The sequence below is a fragment of the Somniosus microcephalus genome, chromosome 22 (assembly GCF_052327205.1).
Source record: "Somniosus microcephalus isolate GS21.2 chromosome 22, FLI_Smic_1.0, whole genome shotgun sequence".
In the NCBI taxonomy this organism is placed as follows: domain Eukaryota; kingdom Metazoa; phylum Chordata; class Chondrichthyes; order Squaliformes; family Somniosidae; genus Somniosus; species Somniosus microcephalus.
The window spans coordinates 41,595,925-41,620,495 of record NC_141008.1 but is presented as its reverse complement, the minus strand read 5'-3'; the positions used below and the strand labels follow the sequence as shown (position 1 = coordinate 41,620,495).

At 42.1% G+C, this 24,571-nt stretch overlaps 2 protein-coding genes across 7 annotated transcripts in view; both read right to left on the bottom strand.

The window, feature by feature from the left end:
* dhrs11a (dehydrogenase/reductase 11a) overlaps positions 1 to 9,216 on the bottom strand; it is a 148,783-nt gene extending 139,567 nt beyond the window's left edge. For 2 of the 3 annotated variants that reach the window (XM_085964509.1, XM_085964511.1), the window contains exon 1: positions 8,876 to 9,215. In XM_085964509.1, coding sequence (XP_085820635.1) covers positions 8,876 to 9,007 — 132 coding nt within the window. In that variant the 5' untranslated portion in view covers positions 9,008 to 9,215. Of the gene's footprint in view, positions 1 to 8,875 lie in introns of all 3 variants that reach the window. The other variant, XM_085964510.1, reaches the window with a different exon arrangement.
* Positions 9,217 to 15,919: 6,703 nt separating this feature from the next.
* The window catches only part of ggnbp2 (gametogenetin binding protein 2), a 49,454-nt gene continuing 40,802 nt past the window's right edge, over positions 15,920 to 24,571 (bottom strand). For all 4 annotated transcript variants that reach the window (XM_085964506.1, XM_085964505.1, XM_085964508.1 and 1 more), the window contains 2 exons: positions 23,919 to 24,161; positions 15,920 to 16,605 (listed from right to left, as the gene is read on the bottom strand). In XM_085964506.1, coding sequence (XP_085820632.1) covers positions 16,408 to 16,605; positions 23,919 to 24,161 — 441 coding nt within the window. In that variant the 3' untranslated portion in view covers positions 15,920 to 16,407. The remainder of the gene's footprint in view (positions 16,606 to 23,918; positions 24,162 to 24,571) is intronic.

Genomic DNA, 24,571 nt, shown 5'->3' with positions numbered 1-24,571 from the left:
CCCCCCTATAGCCCCCTGTTTGTCCAGTGTTGGGATATTCTTAGTGTCTTCTACTGTAAAGACTGATGTAAAATATTCATTCAGTGTTTTTGCCATCTCCATATTTCCCACCATTAATTTCCCGGTCTCATCCTCTAAGGGACCAACATTTACTTTAGCCACCCTTTTTCTTTTTATATAACTATAAAAACTCTTACTATCTGTTTTTATATTTTTTGCTAATTTACTTTCTTAATCTATCTTCCCTTTCTTAATCAATCTTTTTGTTATTTTTTGCTGTCTTTTAAAGTTTTCCCAATCCTCTATCCTCCCACTAGATTTGGCTACCTTATAGTGAAAATAAATCCTTTAGCAACTGTACAGTGGAGCAGTTAGTCAATACAGAATGCTTACACAAGGGAATTGCTGAAAAGTTTCCTTTTAAAAAATTTAATCCAGTTACCAGGTAATCAAAAGGAAGCAACTGCATACACCCAACACAGCAACCATCTCCAAGCCGCCAGTGGTAATGAAAACCATTTTGGCAGCTATTTTGCAGTCTAATTAGTGACTGTGAATTGAGGTTCCGTTCCTGTTTTTGTTTGGTATGTACCAATGCATATTAATTGTACCAGCCAAGTGTTTAAAGGGGTGTTACTGTATTAAAGGAGCATACTTTGGATATACTCGTCAAATAGCTTTTGTGCTCATAAATGTGAGAGATGTCAGTACAAGCAAAAGACTATTATCTGCCGCTGGCATTAACGGTCAACATCAAACACTCCCACATCAGATACAGCGGCGACCAGATACAAGAAAGCCAAGGAAACACTACCTACTGCCTTGGTGTGAATTGCATTTCTCACACCAACCGTAGTTATGGCCTCCCTAGGCAAGGTTGTCAATTTAGTGCCAATTTGTGGCCAGTTTTGTAATTTGGGTCCCACACCCACCCACCAGGGACTGGGTTCAAGAGCGGTCTTTGTAAACTTCAAAAAATTGTGGCTTATGCATTCTTATACAACTGCAGTCTAACGCGACCTCCCAGGAAACTTGTGGTCCAGTGACGGACCCGGCAGACTAACATATTAGTCATTCTATCCCACATGGAGTGAGTGTGAGGAAGGCACTGCTCCCTAAGCAATCGATTTATTGAACAAGTATTAAAATATATTTTTTAAATATGATATACTCCAAAGGGAAAGGTTATATTAAACCTTATGGTGGGTAGCCGAATCATTGCAAGTTCCCGAGCAATTTAGTAAGAAGCAGTGTTTGAAACACTATTTTCATAAACTCCAGACAATTGACACTTTTCACATCTTTTGATCAGTTAAATGAACCAATTCAGTTGAACCAGACGGAAACCTATATTCTGCACAAATCATCCTGCTGTCTCGGTGCACATTTGTCAGATTTACTATTTGCTGTGCATTAAAACTGCAGCACTGGGCAATATTTAAATTTGGATCAGAAATACTACACAGCGGGAGGGAAAGACATTGATTTGATGGAGTACAATTCTATACTTAAGTCACTTATGCGGAATTGATATAAAATATGAACTTGGCATGTTTTCTCCCCATTCTCCTGAAGGTGCTGACTCTATCTGTGTTCAGACACCACAGGTGCTAGTTGCCCTCAAGTACCTCACACAAGTGGCCATTCTTCACATGCAAAACCAGACAGTGAATGTTGGCGGGCTTTTTGATCACAGACAGCATTACAAATTAGCCTGATGCTGTCTTCACCAGATGTCCACACACACACTCTCCACCAGGAGTTACGGAACAGCAATCAAAAACAGGAGCTCTGGGTGATTTTTCCCTCTTTAGTGTTGGTGCATAGAAACTAACTATAGCACCCCAACTGTAATCATCTAACTAGCACAGACTGGGATTGGACTGGGGACCTGCTCGTCAGTGAGGTTTGATGGTGCATTGATAGCACTCTTCTTGACAAATATAGTGATCAATATTCAACTTTGTGAGATTACTTGAAAAGGACACTATTGTATTTAGTTTAACTTATTTCAAAATCCTGTCCAAAGGGGAAAAACAACAATACCTCCACCCACTGCAGATTTCCTGCTCTGATAATTAGGGCATTTTTTTTTTAATGTGTGCTCAAGGTCAGGGATGTTTGTGCTGGGGCAAGGAACTCTTCCCATTTCAGGCTCCCAGCGTCAGTCAGGTTGAGCACAGCCAGATGAAGAAGAAAGGTCTCTCTACTCTGCCTCAAGGCCAGTGGACTACTCCTTACTGCAGTCACCAGTGTGACTTATTTCACACACCAGCCACTCTGCCAAATAGTGTTAGATATGGGCCAGTAGAAGACCCATACTCACAAGCTGCTAGATTGAGATTTCCACAAACTCGTTTCACATAGAACCTTATGGGCAGTGGACAGAGGGAGACTGGCATTCCATCAGTCTGGGCTGGATTTGAACCTAGGTCCCAGAGGTGAAAGGCCAGTGCCTGACCCAATGCATCACCCAGGTGTCCCCTCTTTAGGCATTTTGATTATAGAAAAGTATTAAAGGTTGAGAATCTGGAAGAAAGGATACAAAATTGCTCCCCCATTTCATCTAAAATATACAAAAGTGCAATTCAGTAACAGTCTGGTGCTATTCTCATCATAGCCGATTCCTTATTTACTGTATCTAGTCACTGTAAAAGGTACCGCTTTGATGAAAATGCATGTGATGTACAAGGTCACTATTGTTTGTATAAATTTCAACAGCGCAGTTACATTGTGCATCAGTTCTTGATTTCCACAGCAATGCCAACTGTTGAACAGAGCAACTTTTTGTAGGCTGCGAGGGAGAACAAGAGCAATGTCTTCTTCGCTCAGGGTGTCAGCTGTGGCTCAGTTGGCAACACCCTCGGCTCGGAGTCAGAAGGTCGTGGGTTCAAGACCTACTCCAGAGACTTGAGCGCATAATCTAGACTGACACTCCCAGTGCAGTACTGAGGGAGTGCTGCACTGTCGGAGGTGCCAGCTTTCAGAGGAGGTGTTAAACCGATGCCCCATCTGCCCTCTTAGGTGGCCGTAAAAGATCTCATGGCACGATTTCGAAGAAGAGCAGGGGAAATGTCCCCAGTATAATGATGACCAACATTTATCCCTCAACCAATACCACTACAAAAAACGGATTCTCTGGTCATTATCACATTGCTGTTTGTGGGAGCTTGCTGTGCGCAAATTGCTACCACGTTTCCTACATTAGTGACTACACTTCAAAAGTACCTCATTGGCTGTGAAGTTCTTTGGGACATCCCAATAGGTGTTATATAAATGCAAGTCTTTCTTTCACCTATACATGGTCATTTCTTCTCCTACCTACACAATGTTATGTCATAATGCATGCTCAAGAGTGGGCCTGGGGATCCATTCAATATCACAATATTGTGCATCACAACACACAGAACTGACTCCAATTGTAGGTACAAGAGGCTAACAAAAGCACAAGATCCACAAAGATCCAAGTCTCCAATTCGGTCTGGAGCCTCTGTATTAAAGAGTGCCATCAAGAACGTGACAGCCACGCACCTTCCCTTGACGGCACGCTCTTGGTGGAAAAATGCCTTATGGCTGCATTTCCACTGCAAGTATAAGCCGATGCAAAGCAATTTCAGCTTCACAACAATGCTAAATTGAGAGAGTAAATCCAGAGTCAGGGGCCGGCCTGATTCCAGAGCAAAGGAGTGAAACTCTGGACAGGGCCGTCTAAAATTGCTTGGTCTGACATGGCCTGGAATGCAAATCTGGTTTGCAAGGTGCTGGGGAAGGTCTGTTGGACCCTTGGACACTTTGTATGCCTACCTGAGGTTAACTGAAATTCTTCCCTCCCTGCTAGTTAAATATTTAGATTTCTAACTTTCGGGAGAGCACTCTGCACATGCATGTGTCCAGGCATGCTCACAGTTCTCTTCTAAACAGGACAGATAGAATTTCTAGTCAGGTAGGAGGCAAGCAGTGTAAACAGGGTTCTGTCTGGCTGGAACTCAAACTATCCAATACCAGAAGCTGCAGTGTAAATAGGCTTTTTTTTATTTCTTGGTAATTTCAAATATTGTGTTCAACGTTCACTCTTCCAGAATTTCATTGTACCAGTGACTGAAGGAACTTTGCCTGGAGTTTGAGGAACAGAAAGCACCTTGGAAATGCATAGTTACAATAGAAAATCGTAGCTTGCAAATGTCACCTTTGGTCAAGGAGTATAGAGGAACACAAAGATGGACTTGGGGTCAGTCTGTCTGCAATCTCATATAGAACATTTCAAAATTACAATTATCTTGAAAATTTGTAAAACGAGTACCACAGAAGCACTTCGGGAAATCAAAATCTTTGGCAAAGATAATCTGCCTCTGCCTCCATTTCGCCCTAAAATACATAAATCAGCTGAAGTTTGTTTTGTCAACCTGCATCCGTGTGTTGCACTCCCAACTACACATACTAGACAGTTTGAAAAATTTATGTTCCTGGCAAAGGGCATGTCAAAATAAGGGAGCGATCATTAAGTCAAGTCCCCAGGTGAATCAGTATGGCAGTAGAATCTTTAATGTAATACGTTATATGAATTGTTGAACAGTAAATAATTCAGCATTAGCTATCCTTTCAACTGGTTCCAACCAATAAATAAAGCATCCAGATTCACACAAAGGATGCGATTTAAAGGTTCTCTGGGGGAAGGGGTCTCGTTATTAAATGTAAAGAAATAAATATAGTTAGAGCTGGTCTTCTTCCTCTCAGTTCAAGAAAATGAAATTCATTAAACACACTAAGCAAATGTATGTAGTAACTTGCCAGAATATAGGTTTACCAGAAATGTTTTGCATGGGGTTGCAATGTGCAAGCAGAAAACTTGCCGCAAGATATTGCAAGTTGAAGCACATGGACAGTAACTGACGTGTACTCAACCTACACACCAACCTAGTTGTTATTAAATGATGCCAACATCATGCAGCCAGGTTCTGGCAAGACTTGAGATATGCCTTGGAAGAGGTGAGTGAGAGAAGATTTTCAAATGCATGTTGCATCTTGAATGTGTGCCCTGAGGTATGAGCATGCACAAGAGTCAATACAAGTGCTTAAGCTTGGCAGAGGTAAGCATCAAATATCGACCAGGTTGACACGCAACCCTTTGCAACATTCCATCTTGGGCCCTTTACCCAATACTTGGTTCTAGCAGGTAGTCTTTACCTTGCCAGATTCCCTAAAATTGTAGTTTTCTGCACCTAATTCCAGGTCTTTCAGGTAGTGTACAGTGTTGAGCCTGGACACCACCTACTGCCACGATTCTAAGAAATGCACACTGCTGTCATTGAGATGAGTGCCCTGAAGTACTAAACAGGGCAATACTTCTTAGACCCACTTCATGCAGAAGTACACATACTCTGCTAGCCATAGGCGAGATCTGTACCACTCAATGTTTTCCTGACTGACCTGTTTGGACACCATTCACACCTTTGATTGCTGTGATTATCTCTTTGCCGAGGTGTGATAAATGGCAGTTAGAAAGATTACCTGTAAACATCTGACATTATTCTCTGACTATATAAGCTGTGTCTTTATGCATCTCTCCACTTCACCTGACGAAGGAGCAGCGCTCCGAAAGCTTGTGACTTCAAATAAAGCTGTTGGACTATAACCTGGTGTTGTGTGACTTCTTACATTTGTCCACCCCAGTCCAACTCCGGCATCTCCACACCATGATGTATATAGGTAGATAAGGGCACTGTTTCTTCTAAACTCCATCCAATATGAAAAGAGTGGAATATAAGCAATGGAGAATAATTTCAAGAATGCACATTTGTGTACACATGATGCTGACCTCTGTTCCTGGCTCCTGGTTGTGATTAGCAGGAACCCAGTAGGCAAAGAATAAAGCAGCAAATACAACAATCCCTGACCTCTAAAATTGACAATTGTGGAAACTTGCATATCTTTACAATAGAAGATACTAGAAAGTTTTTTTTGAAAAAGGTAGTCTTGTTTTCGCTTCTATTGATACAATAGAAGGAGACAGTTACATAGGATTACATCGGATATCCAGCACAGAAACAGGCCATTCGGCCCAACTAGTCCATGCCGGCGTTTCCACTCCACTCGAGCCACCTCCCGTCTTTCCTCATCTAACTCTATCAGCGTAACCCTCTATTCTCTTCTCCCTCGTATGCTTATTTAACCACCCCTTAATTGCATCTATACTATTCACTTCAACCACTCCCTGTGGTAGCGATTTCCACGTTCTCACCACCCTCTGGGTAAAGAAGTTTCTTCTGAATTCCCTATTTGATTTCTTGGTGACTATCTTATATTGATGGCCTCTAGTTATGCTCTTCCCCACAAGTGAAAACATTCTCTCTGTATCCACTCTATCAAAACATTTCATAATTTTAAAGCACTCTACTAGGTCACCCCTCAGCCTTCTCTTTTCAAGAGAAAAGAGACCTAGCCTGTTCATCCTTTCCTGATACCAGATATGCGAGGGTATACGCATCACCCTTGTAAATTTATTTAAGCAGTAATTCTGAAACACTGCCGTTATAAACAAGAAAGCTACCTGTGGCAGGACATTGCTTCTTCCCACAATTTGTAATGTAGTTGGGCAGAGATCTCAGCCTGGCTGTCAAGACTGAGGGAAAACCAGGAGGCACTTCAACCTACACACACTGGAATACTTCAGAGGACCCAGCTATAGAGCAGTTTTGCCAGGGGACTGGGAACAAGAACAAGTGATTTTGGAAATCAGACACTGGACAGGCTGAGGAAATCATTTACAAAAGCGCAGTAGAGCAAGTAAACAAAAAAAACAGTACAAAAGCAGAGGAGTGATCAATGCCCACTTCATGATACAATCCATGTGTCCTAATAAATCAATCGCAACCAATTAAAAAGAAATAAAAATACAACAGAAAATAGACAAATGTGCCGCAATTGTCTACAATTGCTGGTCGGCATTTACAGCTTCGGGGTACGTTTTAATCGAACTGCACATTATTAATCTGAGCTCCACCAAATAGCCCAGAGCTTTCCATCGGTAAACTAAACTTTTCCAAGTACGGACTCAGAGGCTACACAAATTATTGGCAACCAGAATTATCACTAAATGCAATGAAATATATTTGTCGTTTCTACAGTGTTCGCAGCAGGTCGAAACGTCCCAAAGTGCCTCACATCACACAACGAATTACTGTCAGGTGCAGGGACCGTAATTCTGTGGGCAAAAGCCAAGTAAACTGATGGAAGTCCAGGTGCGGCCGAGATTTCAAGGTATAAAGGGGGGAGGGAAGAGAGCGGGTTTAATGTGGATCGAGGAAGGGAAGAGAGCGGGTTTAATGTGGATCGAGGAGGGGGAGAGAGCGGGTTTAATGTGGATCGAGGAGGGGGAGAGAGCGGGTTTAATGTGGATCGAGGAGGGGGGGAGAGCGGGTTTAATGTGGATCGAGGAGGGGGGGAGAGCGGGTTTAATGTGGATCGAGGAGGGGGGGGGGGAGAGCGGGTTTAATGTGGATCGAGGAGGGGGGAGAGCGGGTTTAATGTGGATCGAGGAGGGGGGAGAGCGGGTTTAATGTGGATCGAGGAGGAGAGAGCGGGTTTAATGTGGATCGAGGGGGGGGGGGGGAGAGCGGGTTTAATGTGGATCGAGGAGGGGGGAGAGCGGGTTTAATGTGGATCGAGGAGGGGGGAGAGCGGGTTTAATGTGGATCGAGGAGGAGAGAGCGGGTTTAATGTGGATCGAGGAGGGGGGAGAGAGCGGGTTTAATGTGGATCGAGGAGTAGGAGAGAGCGGGTTTAATGTGGATCGGGGAGGGGGAGAGGGCGGGTTTAATGTGGATCGAGGAGGGGGGGAGAGCGGGTTTAATGTGGATCGAGGAGGAGGAGAGAGCGGGTTTAATGTGGATCGAGGAGGGGGAGAGCGGGTTTAATGTGGATCGAGGAGGGGGGGAGAGAGCGGGTTTAATGTGGATCGAGGAGGGGGAGAGAGCGGGTTTAATGTGGATCGAGGAGGGGGAGAGAGCGGGTTTAATGTGGATCGAGGAGGGGGAGAGGGCGGGTTTAATGTGGATCGAGGAGGGGGAGAGAGCGGGTTTAATGTGGATCGAGGGGGAGAGAGCGGGTTTAATGTGGATCGAGGAGGGGGGGGAGAGAGCGGGTTTAATGTGGATCGGGGGGGGGGGGGGGGGGGAGAGCGGGTTTAATGTGGATCGAGGAGGAGAGCGGGTTTAATGTGGATCGAGGAGGGGGAGAGAGCGGGTTTAATGTGGATCGAGGAGGAGGAGAGAGCGGGTTTAATGTGGATCGAGGAGGGGGAGAGAGCGGGTTTAATGTGGATCGAGGAGGGGGAGAGCGGGTTTAATGTGGATCGGGGGGGGGGGTGGAGAGAGCGGGGGTTTAATGTGGATCGAGGAGAGCGCGAAACCCAACAGGTTCGGCGCTGCCAGTAACGGTGCGAGGTAAAGAAAACCATTCCAGGCTTTTCTCTGCCACAAATCTACCAAAATCAGTAGCATAGGGTTTTTTTTCCCCAGAAAAATTGGATTGGTGATTCTCCCACCCTTGAAATTCGCGACAGATGCATTTCGTAACAATGTGGGAAAATTCCCCTGTCCCAAGTTCGCAGTTTTAATGCCATTCGCCATTTACGATGCTGCAGAAATAAACTGTTTTGTACCTGAGCGCACGGTTGCCACAGCGCCCAGAGTTCGGTGCCGGGCGCATGGTTTCAGTCAAGATGGTTGCAAGCTGACATTTGTCTCAGTCACAAATTAATGTATCTCGTCCAGCTCAACGTTGGCTGGGAGAGAAGAAGCGGCGGGCCAGGCCGCCGTCTGAGGGACTCCGCCGGCTCGTCTCACTTTCACTCTCTCACTCATTCCCTCCCTCTTACCTCGATTTTATCCACGTTCCGGGCGCAGCCCACCACTTTCATGCCGTGCTGAACCAGCGCCCGGGCGATGGCCGCGCCGATCCCCACCGAGGCTCCCGTTACCAGAGCCACGCGTCCCTTCCAGCGCTCCATGCCGCCGGGGCTCTCGTTCAGCTCCAGCTGTGTGCTTCCACTGAGGGAAGATGAGATAAATCACGGGACAAATGTTCCGGCCTCTCTTGCCACCCGGTGAAGAACAACTTCCAGTCCCCGCAGAGTCCGCACCACTTCGCCACGCCGCAGTGCGCGCTGGGATTTGCAGTCCGCTCCGCCCGGGCCGGCGGCGGGAATGTCGCGCCGGAGGATTACAACTCCCAGAGGGCAGCGCGCGCTTCCCCCAGCGCATGCGCGCTTCTCACCATAGACGCATTAGCCACCCCGCCCTCCTCATCTGGAGATCAGGTGCGACAGGGGACTCTGGTCCCGAGGGAGAGATGCCAGCTGAACGTGTCATGCGTCGATTTCTACATCTCTACTTTATATGGTTCATGAAAAGAAATGTCTTTTTTTCAGTAAAGAGATGCACTTTCTTAAATAACTTAAAACACTGATCCCATTGCAAATTTACTGCATCGAGTGCCTGCAACAAATATCTAAAGTGGATAGCGTGCCATGCTAAAGTTACATAAATTACAACAGGGAAACGGGCTGTTCGGCCAATCCAATCCGGACTTGTGTTCATTCTGCACATGAATAGTACTAATCCCTATTTCCCAATGTCTCTTTAATATTTTTTCAGCAATGTGTCCTTTGGAACTGAAAGATTAAAAACTAGCATTAGTGTTTTAGGTATTCAATGTAGATGTCAAGTCAGCTTCTTCCCCCTCCATCACCCACAGTAGCACATAGAAGTCATTGGTCCATTATCAGTTTTCCTTTAACAGAACCAGAAAACAGATTATTGAATTGGAGGTTGTTAAATTTAAAATGATTTTAAACAACACAAAAAGAACCTATAGAGTTAGCCTGAAGATGAAAACAAAATCAAACAGCAAAAAAAAATAAAAACAAACAGAGGATGCTGGAAAGACATAGTAAGACAATCAACATATGTGCAGACAACAGATAGTCTATGAGTCAGGTGGCCTTTCTGAGGTCCACATCCGAAATGTAGACTGTTCTTTCCATAGATGTTGATTGACCTGCTGCATCTTTCTAGCTTTTCAGTTTTTGTTTTAGATTTCCAACATCTATTTTGTCTTCACCAGGAAATAAGTTGTTTAAATCTCTTCTACAGCCTCAAACACAGCAAGTCTCTCAAATCTTGTCTCCAACACACACATGCTCCCATCGATGATCACAGCCCTCTGTCTATTCACAGGGTGATCATAGTGCTCTCAGTAATTGTGTAATGGCTGTTAACTCCACACAACTATATCAAAAATTCAGCTCATTCAGATTAAATGTAGATATCACTAAATGAGAATTTTAGTATTAGTGATCATGTATATCTGAAGAATTCTTGTAATATTCTTTCATAAAAATCAGTGTAGTGCTCTGCAATGTATTAATATTCACATTACACATGTAACTTCTTTGAAGCCTGAGGGGCATGACTTTTTAAATATTCTGTAAGAAGCATCAGTCTGTGTTTTTTCTTGTGAAATGTTATTCAAAAGTTAGAGAAAGATTTTTTTTTAATTCTTTGCACACAGGGTGGCTAGAATCTCTCCTGCAAACCATTGCTTTAAAATTGATCTAGATATTTGCTGGAAAAAGAGGAATACTAAAGCATATGGGGTGCAAGCAGGAAAGGAAGATTAGACTAGGTGGTCCATATAGAAAAAAAACACTGGTGCTAACCTGATGGGATGAATAGTCTGTTTCTGTGTTATAAGATTCCATGATTCTGTTATCTTAACCAATTTTCCTCTCCACTCGTCTCTTGAAGGCAGTAACATGACAATGGTTGCACTTGTGCCAGCAGCAATTCTCCAATACCTCATCCAAGTGGCCAATGTTCAGCAGGTTACTTTGACTGAAGTCAATCCTTTCCTTATCCAACAACCACTTTCCATCAGGGAATTTCCTTCAAAAAGCAATAAACTTTCAAGACAAAATCTCAGTACAGAAAAAAAAATCAAATAGCCTGATAACATATTTTGCAAGCGAGCTTCTTTAAAAAAATGCTTTAACAAACTAGTATTTTTTAAATCATTCCAGGCATCCAATTACATAAAAGCGTTTAATCCAGTTACACAAAATTACATTGACGAAAGGTTATCGACCTGAAACGTTAACTCGGTTTCTCTCTCCACAGATGCTGCTGAGTATTTCCAGCATTTTCTGTTTTTAATCCAATTACATAAGATATGTTAATTGAGTTTGGAACCCAGAATGTGCAGAATTGACTCCATTCTTATTGCAGAGTAAAAAAAACACTTTGGACAGTGTAAAACAAAATGGAATGAAAATTATGATTTTCTGCAAATGCAATTTATAGAGCTTTTTCCATTTGATCATCTAATCCCATTACAGCACATTCATCCAGCAGTGATGAAACCAGCAATGCTGAAGCTACACAAAGGCAAGCACACATGATGTGAAGTTAATTTTATCTGCCAAATAAAGCAAGGCAATAATTTATTAGCAAAGACCAAAATAAATACATTTACAATCAACATTTTTTGATGGTATTTGGGGTTAATTCATAGGTTTTCAATCTGGATACCTTGAGCCATAGGAGACATGGTCATTGGATTTCTGTCTATCCGGAGCCAGGCATGCACCATGATGCAAGTATAGTGTCTGAAGAATTCTGCATTCTATTAAACTTAGCAATTGATTCTTTTTCTTTGGGTAGCTGTTGCCAACTCGGATTGCCTGAGTGTCTCCCGGAATAGGGCACGGATCTCCCGGGTGCTGCTGCGAGCAGTTCAGATTTAGGTTTTTAATTTCCCGCCGCAGCAATGCCCACCCCAAGCCCGTGACGTCATAGTCTGCCGCTGCAGAGCCATGACCGGCTGGTCAAGAACAGTCGGGAGCTGGTTCAAGAGGGGACATTGGGAGTACAGTGGGGAGAGAGAGAGACTGGGGAATGGAAGAAGAGGAGTGGATCTGGGGAATGGTGGTCAGTGAGAGACAGACTGGGGAATGAGGGTCAGGTGGAGAGACAGACTGGGGACTGAGGTCAGGTGGAAAGACAGACTGGGGAATGAGGGTCAGGTGGAAAGACAGACTGGGGAATGAGGGTCAGGTGGAGAGCGACAGACTGGGGACTGAGTCAGGTGGAAAGACAGACTGGGGACTGAATCAGGTGGAGAGAGACTGGGGACTGAGGGTCAGGTGGAGAGAGAGAGAGACTGGGGAATGAGGATGGGGATCAAGGGGAAGAGAGATGTAATGATGGGGGTCCAGGGAAAGAGGGTCAGGGATGGGAGAGAGGGAGACTGGAGTTCAGGGGGGCTGTGGAGGGAATGGGAGAGGGGGAGACTGGAGTTCAGGGGGACTGGGGCTTGGGCGGCAGAAGAGGGAGACTGGGCTCTGGACTTCAGCAGGGATAATAAAAAGGATTGGGGGGGGGGGGGGGGCAGTTGTGTTACAGAAAAGCACACCAGCACAGTTTGGGGGGGGGGGGGCCTGGGGGTTGAATGGCCTCCCCCTATGCTACCATTCTAGGAAAACCTCTCCTTTAGTGAGTCCGAGCCCAGAGAATGGCTTAGAAACGTTGATGCTGAACTGAGTTTAGGATGCTGTGCCCCAAACACTGGGCCCTTTGTGCAATCGCTTGGTTTGGTTTAGATTGGTCTGGATCAACTGGTTTTGGTGTGTGAAGTCCAAGTACAGATCAGTTCTGACTGAGGCTCCCAGTTCAGTGTGGTCATCTTCATACAAAACCAGAGTCCAAGGAGATAGGGAAATAGATGCAATAACATTTGCAGAGGTCACTTGGGCACATGTCATGTGGTCAGAATGTCACTCGATCAAACCTCCAAGAACACCTTTAACCAGAACTAGCAATTCGTACGCTTCCTGCTGGTTGATCTACAGCAGATCAGCATAGGAAACCGATCAGCTGTCCCAACTGGGAGGAAAATGGTGAGGTGAATATTGATGCACTGTGTACACAAAACACACAGAAAGATACACAAGTTTTTTTAATTAGAAATCTTTCTTGGATTGCAAGATGATTTCATAAAGTTCATAACCAGATTAAACTGAATTATAAAAAACAAAATACTAGAAATCTGAAATAATAGAAAATGCTAAATACACAGCAAGTCAGTCTTCTGTAAAGAGCAAGGTTACGATACTTCAGGTATGTATCCTTCATCAGGACCCAAGTAAACACCAGGCACTTTTCTTTTTGCAGATGCTGATTGACCAGCTCTGCATTTCCAGCAGCTATTTTTTTAATGAAACACTTCATACAAAGCCTTCTAGATACGGAGCTGGTTTATATTTAAGATTTTCCAGAATTGTGAGGCACGTAAAAGTTAACGGCATCTGCCCAGAGGAAGGCAAAGAAACCAGTTCATCCTTGCCAACTCACAAGGACGAGGTAGTATAAATTCTGGAAACATTATCTACCAGCATATAGACTTTAATATATTCAAAAGTCTGGCCATCAAATACTGTTACTTTCTCAGCTATCCAAGAAGTCTAATCCTAAATCAATTGCACCAATTTACATCAAGCTCAGACATTCATCGCAACTGTAAATTTATCAGCAAGCAGTTAATGTTGAATTATTGCAAAATAATGAACTTTGAACCTCAGTCAATTAACCCATTTATTAATTTGTATGCTGAAAGTTTTAGTACTGCTAACTATGATTTTAAGGTTAAACAATTGTTCACACATGACTGTTCTGATCACTGGCAAGGGTTAATTCATGTAGTATCTTGTGCAGATGCTGATGGCAGGTTGGTAGTATAAATGCTAATATAATCAAAATCAGTTGATGCAAGACAATTCAGCATGCAAAATGTAGGCATTATTAACTCCTAGGCATAAACTGGTTTGTAAACCCCAGATGGCTCCTTGCCGTCATGTTATGGTGAAGGATTAATCTGGATCCCTTGATGAATTTTCTTTCCAGGCTATGGATCCCAATGTTACAGGATCCAGATTCAGTCCTGTCAGTGCTAAATTGGTGAAGAACAAACTTGCTTTTAAATAGCATCTTTGACACCATGTCACCATGCCAGTCAACAATTTCTATTGAACAACATTGATGTAGGCAAGTGCCACAGCCAATTTGCTGTTTCTGGGATCCTGCTATGTGCAATGAGAAATTATCAATTTATTTTGGTGGTAGCAGTTGCATGTAAATGTCTGTCAAGACACCAAGTGAAATCCCCTGCTCTTCAAATAGTGCCACTAGATTTTTTTTACATCCACTTGAGCGGGATGACAGGGCTCTGGAGGTACCATCTTTCAGATAAAAATTTAACCCAATGGCGCAGCATTCCCTCCGTTCTGCATTCAAGCATTAGATTATTTGCACAAGTTCTGGACTTGGGCAGCACCCTATCTGACAAGTTCTGCCACTGAGCTAAGCTGAAACTTACGTCAGCTAATGCAAAGTGGAGGAGCAATCAAATCCCAGGGGGGGAAAAGAGGGGAAACTGGTCAGCTAAGCTAGTGTTCCCACTCTTCATCACTATCCAGTGCTGAATCACATACCCTGCTGAAAGTGCCTGCATAGACGAGAGCAAAAACAGGACACCATCAAACCTCTCAAATTAATTTTGCCCCTTGGTCAAGGTACTGGGGCTTCAATACTATAACTACATAACTATCTCAGTAAGTCAAAAGCTTTCAGCAGGAGGAGAGGGGAAAAAATAACCAAACTAACCATATACTGATCGATAGTTTTAGCAATTCATTTGGATTTATATGCCATTTTAAAGCAACACTTTTGCAGCCCAGCACCTTCCCGATGACTCATCTGCCTAACTTTGCCAAATCATTGTTAGCGCTAGCATGAATACATATTTTAATAACTTAAAACAGTTGGGAGCAATTACAAGTGTATAACTGCAAAAGATTTCAACTTAGTAACCACAGTACTGTATATGCTGCCAGAGATTCAAAACAAGCACATATTCTGAAACACTTCATCTGTATGCCAACATACATTTACTTTGAACTATTATGGCTTTGTTGTAGTGCACCAGTTCAAAAATATAGCTTCCTTTATCCAGAGTTGTTAGATAGTATTTACACGTGCAGTAAAAGCAATGTTTCATATGCACCAAAACATCTGAAGCTACTTAAGCTTTGAACGGTGTACAAAGTTATTTTATTTTGTAGCGAGGAAGCATTACAGTTCAGACAAATCTGAAGCTGGTTTACAGCTAGTTTGTAAAGCACTTTAAAGGGCAGGAATATAATCTCCTAGTGGTCAATTGAAATCCACCACCCAATACTATAACACAAGAAAACACCTTGAACAGATTACTGGAATGGATTAGTGTTCATTAATTTAGAAAAAAAAGTTGGAGATTCAACAAGTTAATTTAGCTAGCTGGACTACAATCAATAAAAGTAGCATCATGTTGACATACAGATGAAGTGTTTTAGAATGTGCTAGTTTTGAATCTCTAGCAGCATCTACTGCGGTTACCAAGTTGAAATCCTTCGCAATTATACACTTGTAACTGCTCCCAACTGTTTTAAGTTATTTGAAATATATATTCATGCCAACAATGAGGCAAAGTTACACCAATGAGTCACCAGGAAGGAACACAGAGCTGGTGCAGGATTGCATAAGCAGTTTCTCAACCACAAACAAATTTCCAGAATTCATCCTGCAAGAGAGCATCTCAGGTCGAGAAATTCTGTACTTGTTTTGCATCACCCTATGCAAAGCATCCTCAGCTTCAAAGTAGTAATGGGATTTGAAGTTTAAACAAAACCAAAAAGATGAAATTGTTCAAGAAATATTCCAAGTATTTTCCTTTAGCTGGTCCGTTCTCAAAATTAGTGGGAAGTTTAGTGTTTGTGTAATGTTTACATCTAAAACTTATTTGCAGAATAGAAAATGACCATAAACAGATATGCATATCAATAAATATTCTTTATTTGTAAATTCTGCACATTGCGCTTGTACATATTACATCCAAACATCATTTTAAATGGATGTCTATTGTAAAACCTTAAATCAGAAGTTTCATTTTTCTCTGTACACATTTATTGTTAGAACATCTCTCGTCACTAGACATTTGTATAATTCTCACAGTAAAGAGAAACATTTAGTGAGTGGGAGAGAGGAGAGGCATTGTTCAAAAGTATAAAGAAAGCTTTTGCAGACATCTGGCCGAATACTGCATAAGCTTCGAGAAAGCAGATGAGCAAAAATGTGCTCCCCACCACCAGCCTGGGAGAGTGTAGAAAGAAAAATAAAAATAAACCACACCACCAACTGTTCAAGGTAAAATTATGCAACAGGAAACAAAAATCTAAATTTGTTAAGATTGAGAGAAGGCGCAGTGGTCATTGAGAGTGTGTGTGTAGAAAAAGGTAGCTTCTGGTTCAAGCTTTCGCTGCTAATTTACACCAGCTGCCGTCAGCCAACCATTGCAGACATTGTAGTCATTGGAGCGACAGTACTTGTTAAATTTCTCTTTTAGGTGCAGCCGGTATTGTTCTCGGTTGATGTAGAAAGATTGGTTATTTGTCATAAATGCCTGTATTTCATCTTGGGTAATGAAAGTCTCTTCCTCAGAAGTACATTCAGATTCTTCCTGAAAATCAAACCAGCAAATTACAACATAGATTTACAGCACAAAGACTTGTGTACTACAAACCTTAGTTAACTAGCATACAGCGGCATTAGTAAAAGAACAGGACCTTGACTAAATATTAGGCCATCAACCTGAAACGTTAACACTAAATAATAATTCTAAAAGGACTAACTGCTAAAAAAAAACAAGCCTGAAGGCTTTGTGTCTTAATGCGAGGAGCATTCGTAATAAGGTGGATGAATTAGCTGTGCAAATAGATGTAAATGGATGTGATATAATTGGGATTAGAGACATGGCTCCAGTGTGACCAAGGCTGGGAATTCAACATCCAGGGGTATTCAATATTCAGGAAGGACAGGCAAAAAGGAAGTGGGGTAACATTGCTGGTTAAAGAGGAGATTAATAGTTAGGAAGGATATTAGCTCTGATGTGGAATCTGTATGGGTAGAGCAGAGAAATACCATGGGGCAGAAAACGTTAGTGGGAGTTGTATACAGACCCCCAAACAGTAATGCGGAGGTTGGGTATGGCATTAAATAGGAAATTAGACGCGTGCAATAAGGGCACAGCAGTTATCATGGGTGACTTTAATCTACATATAGATTGGGCTAACCAAATTAGTAACAATACTGTGGAGGAGGAATTCCTGGAGTGTATACGGGATGGTTTCCTGGACCAATATGTCAAGGAACCAACTAGAGATCAGGCCATCTTAGACTGGGTATTATGTAATGAGAAAGGATTGATTAGCAATCTTGTTGAGAGGCCCCTTGGGGAGGAGCGATCATAATATGATCAAATTCTTCATTAAGATGGAGTGTGAAGTAGTTGACTCAGAGACTAGGGTCCTGAATTTAAATAAATAAAGGAAATTACGATGGTATAAGGAGCGAGTTGGCTAGGATGGATTGGGGAACGTTACTTAAAGGGTTGACGGTGGATAGGCAATGGCAAACATTTAAAGATCGCATGGATGAACTATAGAATTTGTTCATCCCTGTTTGGCATAAAAATAAAAACACAAAAGTGGCACAACCGTGGCTAACAAGGGAAATTAGGGATAGCATAAGATCCAAGGACAGGACATATAAATTGGCCAGAAAAAGCAGCAAACTTGAGGATTGGGAGCAGTTTAGGATTCAAAGGAGGACAAAAGGATTAATTAAGAGGGAGAAAATAGAGTACGAGTGTAAGCTTTCAGGGAACATAAAAACTGACTGTAAAAGCTTCTATAGATATGTGAAGAGAAATAGATTGGTGAAGTCAAGCGTAGGTCCCTTGCAGTCAGAATCAGGGGAATTTATAAATGGGGAACAAAGAAATGGCTGACCAATTAAATACATACTTTGGTTCTGTCTTCACAAAGGAGGACACAAATAACCTCCCAGAGATGTCAGGGAACATAGGGTCTGATGAAAGGGAGGAACTGAATGAAATCAGTATTTATAGGGAAATGGTGTTAGGGAAATTGATGGGATTGAAGGCCGATAAATCCCCAGGGCCTGATAATCTACATCCTAGGGTATTTAAGGAAGTGGCCCTAGAAATAGATGCATTGCTGGTCATCTTCCAAAATTCTATAGACTCTGGAACAGTACCCATGGATTGGAGGGTAGCTAATGTAACCCCACTATTTAAAAAAAGGTGGGAGAGAAAAAATGGGGAATTATAGACTGGTAAGCCTGACATCGGTAGTGGGGAAAATGCTAGGATCCATTATAAAAGATGTAATAGCAGAGCACTTGGGAAAACAGTGAAAGGATCGGACAAAGTCAACATGGATTTACAAAAGGTAAATTGTGCTTGACTAATCTACTGGAATTTTTTGAGGATGCAACTGGTAGGATAGATAAGGGAGAAGCAGTGGATGTGGTGTATTTGGACTTTCAGAAGGCTTTCGATAAGGTCCCGCATAAGAGATTAGCGTGTAAAGTTAAAGCACATGGGATTGGGGGCAAGGTACTGACTTGGATAGAGAACTGGTTGGCAGACAGGAAGCAGAGTTGGAATAAAACAGGTCTTTTTCCGAGTGGCAGGCAGTGACTAGTGGGGTACCGCAGGGATCGGTGCTAGGACCCCAGCTATTCACAATATATATTAATGATCTAGACGAGGGAACTAGATGTAATATCTCCAAGTTTGCAGATGATACAAAGCTGGGTGGGCGTGTGTGCTGTGAGGAGGATGCAGAGAAACTCCAGTATGATTTAGACAGGTTGGGTGATTGGGCAGATGCAGTATAATGTGGATAAATGCGAGGTTATCTACTTTGGTGGCAAAAACAGGAAGGCAGATTATCTGAACGGCAATAGATTGGGAGAAGGGGAAGTGCAACGAGACCTGGGTGTCCTTGTGCACCAGTCGCTGAAGGTAAGCATGCAGGTGCAGCAGGCGGTTAAGAAGGCAAATGGTATGTTGGCCTTCATAGCAAGAGGATTTGAGTACAGGAGCAAGGATATCTTGCTGCAGTTGTACAGGGCCTTGGCGAGACCACACCTTGAGTATTGTGTGCAGTTTTGGTCACCTTATGAGGAAGGATGTTCTTGCCATGGAGAGAGTGCAGCGAAGATTCACCAGACTGATACCTGGGATGGCAGGAATGACGTATGGAGAGAGATTGGGTCGATTAGGCTTATATTCGCTAGAGTTTAGATGAATGAGAGGGGAATCTCATTGAAACTTATAAAAAATCTAACAGGACTAGACAGACTAGATGCAGGATGGATGTTCCTGATGGCAGGGGAGTCCAGAACCAGGGGTCACAGTCTAAAGGGGTAAGCCATTTAGGACAGAGATGAGGAGGAATTTCTTCACCCAGAGAGTGGTGAACTTGTGGAATTCTCTACCACAAAAGGCAGTAGAGGCCAATTCATTAAATATATTCAAGAAGGAGTTAGATATATTTCTTAAGGCTAAAGGGATATAGGGAGAAAGCAGGGACAGGGTACTGAATTTGGATGATCAGCCATGATCTCATTAAATGGCAGAACAGGCTCGAGGGGCCGAATGGCCCACTCCTGCTCCTAGGTTTCTATCTCCACAGAAGCTGCCTGACCCGCTGAGTATTTGCAGCATTTTTGGTTTCTATTTTAGGACCTTACCTAACTTTACTTGGAACATGGGGTTATTCAATGAGATTACAGTGACGAGTGGATTGTAAAGTCACAGCAAACATTTTGAATTTGCAGCTATAAAACTGCCTTGCTAATAACAGAACAAATTATATAATTAAATGTAGAAAAGTGATTTTTCTATCTAGTGAGATTATACAAGGTTTACTAGAAACTACAAATGAAACTTCAACAGACGCTGCACTACAAAAGGAATTTAATGTATAAAGTACTTTGACATGTTTCAATGCGACATGGTACTGCATAAACAAATGTTCAGTTGTCTCAAACTCATCGCCTGCTTCAATAGCTTTTCCTGGTAATTTGTTCCACAAGTCTAAAATCTATAGGTGATAAAGTTCCACCTGACTTCTCTGCTGGGCTTCATTCCTTGCAGCTTCCTATTATAATTTCCCCCTCTACTAGTTAAACCTTTTTCCATAGTGAATAGGTGTGTAGAAGTATAAAAAAGGTCCTGTTGACCAATGTTTACTTAAGTTAGAACTTCTCCAGTTATGATGAAACCCACTAAAAACTAAGAATTAGAAAATACTTTATAGGATGCAATTAGAGATTTCACTAGATGGAAGTTAAATAATTTAACTGCTCAATTAACTCATCTGAACATTATTTATATTCCACCCCCACATTATCCATCGCAACATTCAATGTGGCAACAGAATTATGGAAAAAAAAATTAGATCTCAATTTTCCAACTTTCAACATGAGAACGGCTGGTCTGTCTGGGATGGCCCTGGCTGAACTGAGATTCAAATTCCGATTGGAAAAGTTTAAATTTGATGCATCGAGTTAAGGACTGGGACTGTAGCAACCAACAGTATTAGCAATGTCCCAAAAATAGCAATTAGTTTTTTTTTTAAAGTGGTAGTGGTTTCCGAGTAAGGATTGAGGGGTATGGTGATAAGGCAGGTAGGTGGGGTTGATGGATAGGAAAAAAAGTTGACTTAAATCGAAATTTCCCGGACCTCTGGGCTCTTTTGCAGCATCTGGAAGACAGTACCTGTGACAACACGGCAATTCTTCAGTACTGCACTGAAGTGGCAGCCGAGATCATGTGCTCAAATTCTAGTGGGATTTGAACCCACCATCTTCCGACGAGATGAGTGAGTTACCACTTATCCAAGCTGATGCTTAATCGGCACGCTCGTTGGGCCAATACAGTTCCTAAAATTTTTATAAATACCACAGATTTGGAAGTGCTTAAAGCATGTAGCGGAGCTAAATAAAATTAGTTTGCAGCTATTTTGCATTAGAGGTACAGGAAAAACATTCCCAAACCTGCAAATCACAAGGCTTGGGAGTAAAAAGCACATGTAAACAAGTTAACATTTCTCATGAGAGAATGATTGAGAAAACATCCTGACAAGTGCTGCTGAATCTAGTATTATAATTCAATGTTAGCAGGTGTTAGTATTTCATTTGGCCAAATTAGAATTAGCTCCATCTAGTGGGGAGCAGCTACACACAAGATAAAAGTAATGGCCAGATAAAAGAGATATGAATACATTAAAACACTGAAGACCCAATCAAAGCTAGCCAATGCCCCTCTCCCATTCCAGTGCAGCTATGACACGGGCATCTACCTCACCGTGTGGAAAATCTCATGTTCTATCCACTAAACAGGAAAAGTTTAGCCCAGGTAATTAGCACCCTCAGTATTCTCCCAATTAGCAGCGATGGAAGGGGTAGTTAACAGTATCACAAAGCGACACCTACTCAACAATGATCTGCTCACCAATGCTTAGTTTGGCTTCTGCCAGAACTATCTGGTTCTAGACCAAGGCACAGTCTTAAACCAAGCATGGACACAAGAGCCAAAGATGAGAGTAGTTAACAGAACATGTCACCAAGGAGCCGAAGCAGAACAAAGGGAAAACCATCCAGTAGCTGGAATTATAACTGATTTAAAAGGAAGATGGCCATGGCTGTTGGAAGCCAATCAATGCACCCTCAAAATATAACTGCAGTAGTTCCTCAGCTGCTTTATCAATGACCTCGCTGCTTAGTCTACAGCGTTCAGCTCCATTCACAACTCTGGTAAATGAAGTAGCAAGACCCGAGTAACAACCAGGCTTGGGCTGACAAGTGGCAGCTAACATTCTCACCGCATGTGCCAGGTAAAGACCAAATCCAACAAGAGACAGGCGAACGACCACCTCCTCACCCTCAATTACACCAAGCCCTCCCCAACAATCTGGGGCTCACCACTGACTAGAAGTTTAACTGGAGCAACCATACCAACAAAGTGGCTACAAGAGTGGGGGTAGAGGGTTAGACTCTGGTAAGGGGTTTACCTCCTGACCCCTCAAAATTTCAAGTCAGGATTGTGATGGAATACATAACACTCCCAAGTTCCACACCACCCAGGACAAAGCAGTTTGCTTGATCAGCACTCCTGTCACTGGACAATATCCAGCCCCTTCACTGTTGGTGCACTGTGGCTGCATTATGTACTATATACAGGCTGCTCTGCAGCACCTCACTAAGTTTACTTCAATTGCACTAACAAGGACAAAAGGAGCAGTATCATGGGAACGCTACTACCAAGTTTCCTTCCAAGTCACAACATCCTGATGGACATGTGCTGCCGTTCCTCAATAGTCACTAGGTCAATATACTGGAATTTCCTACCCAACATATGGGAGCAGCATCAGCACAAGGACAGCAGAGGTTCAAAGGAGAAGGCCCACCACCACCTTCAGGGGAACTAGGGATAGGCAATTAAAGTGTGGATTTCCAAAATCCCAAGAGAGAAAAAAGGTTCCAAGCTTTTCTGAGGACTTGAAAATTGCCCAAACCACAACCTTCCTGTTGAGTGTTTGCAATATAGTTTTTAAAATGGAAACAGAAGCACTAGATTTTGTATTTTATTTTTCCTCGCTAAGAGTGAATATTGGAAGGACTGTTGGTCTTAATTAAAATTAAGAAATGGTGCAATGGGCTTCTTTCAAGAAACCCAAGAATGGTGGTCAGCCAGGATATATATTTTGCAACCTGTTATTTGGTATTGGTGGTACGTGCGGAGTGACGAGCACAAAAGAGCTGGCAGACTGTTCCAATTCCATTGAACACCAGTTCATGAAAACTTTCCGCTTCCAGCAATTTTGCACAGGAAGCCATTAATTTCTTTCCCAATTTGAATTGTAGATTAAGTCACAAAGAAAAACTCCTTCCAATATAGCAAGTTTAGTAGAACCTTAGTGAATTAAAACAGAACTTGGCTTGCTACTATTCATTGCCAACAGTTCTTTCCCTCTCGCCCCGCTCCCCACATAATTAAAAAATCAGATTTATAATCACAGCCTAACAGTACCTTGGCAGGCTGCCCTGTGGTATCAACTGATGATTTATAATGTACAGCGGACATATATATATGGCAGGTGCTTTGAAGCCTTTTATAGTATCATTTTTGTTGCAGAGCTTTGAAGAATGTGCTGGATGAGTATATAGGAAGAACAAATGCAACTACCGTGTTCTCGTCTTATTTTAATTGATTACACATTTTGGGGTTATACTCACTTATTAAAAAAGGGAAAATTGCATTATTCTATAGGCTTAAATCAGTAATGTGATTTTGTAAAAAGGCAAGTTATGCTGAATTATGTACATTTTCCCCAATTCTTACATGGCGTATTTGCTACTGAAATTACTGTAAAAAATATTTAATTAAATTCAAATTTCAAAAGTTTAATTGATAAGTTGTATTGTTTCTGGTGTAATTTTTTAATTAGGCAATTTTGTTTTGTTAAGCAGGAGAATTTTCATTCTCATCTTGGAGTTAGAAAATATGCTCGCTCTCCCTGCCCAAACAACTTTTAAAATACCAGTGAATTTATCGACATTTCCTACAACCATTTGGATCAATTTGTTCACTTCTGTTGATACTTTCCAGTGGTAGGATTGTAAAATAATGTAATTTGTACTCAAGTGCAAAGAGCTGAGTTTTACAAAGTGTAGACTGGGAGAAGAGTAGAAGAATCACTATGTCTAACCATCTACAGTAGCATGTTTACAAAGTCAAGAAACAATGGCTAAAGCACAGTTCTAATTTTTCTCCTGAAATATAAAGTGAGTTACTAACAAGAAATTACTATCTATTTTACTAGATCTAACTGGATACCAGTAAATAAAAAAATAATGTAACAGTGTTTAAACATTGTGAGTTACAACTTTCATACTTACAAGGAGTTCCTTTAAGGTTTTTGTGCCTCTTCCCCAGTCAGGCAGACAGGGTGGTGGAATTTGTGAAGATTGTGAAAAATGCTTTTCTGACAGAATCTGTGCTACCCAAGCTGGCTGCTGACCACCTTTCTCTAATGAGTTACAGCTAGCTTTGGTTTTGTCATGGTGGAACTCATTATGAAAAGTGTTACCCAAGTTCTCTTGTCTGCTTAGGTCCATGTTACAGTCTCCAGCATTTTCACTCTAGAGAGGGGGAAAAATATGGAAAAAATTACAAATTTCAGAGTCTTTGACTGAAAACTCCTCTTAGTATTTTTATTTTTGGTCTTTTATGTTTAAAATAGGAAACTTAAGGAGCCTCTAACAAATAGAGACACTTCCCTAGCTGCACCGACATTAAAAGACAGATGTCCAGTCCTCTCAGGCTCAAACCAGAGGCTAGGACAACCAAAACCTGGGGACACTGAACATGCTTAAGCGGTGTAGTCATTCTCAATGTTCCTTCAAGGATAGGAAAGTTCCAGTAACCGAGAGAGAAAATAACTTATCTAATTTGGTGAAAATAATTCTGGAATGGTTGTGCTCATTTATGTGTAAAAACATATCTCTCTCAAAGTGACTGGAGTACAGGCCACAAAAAGTTGCTATGTTTG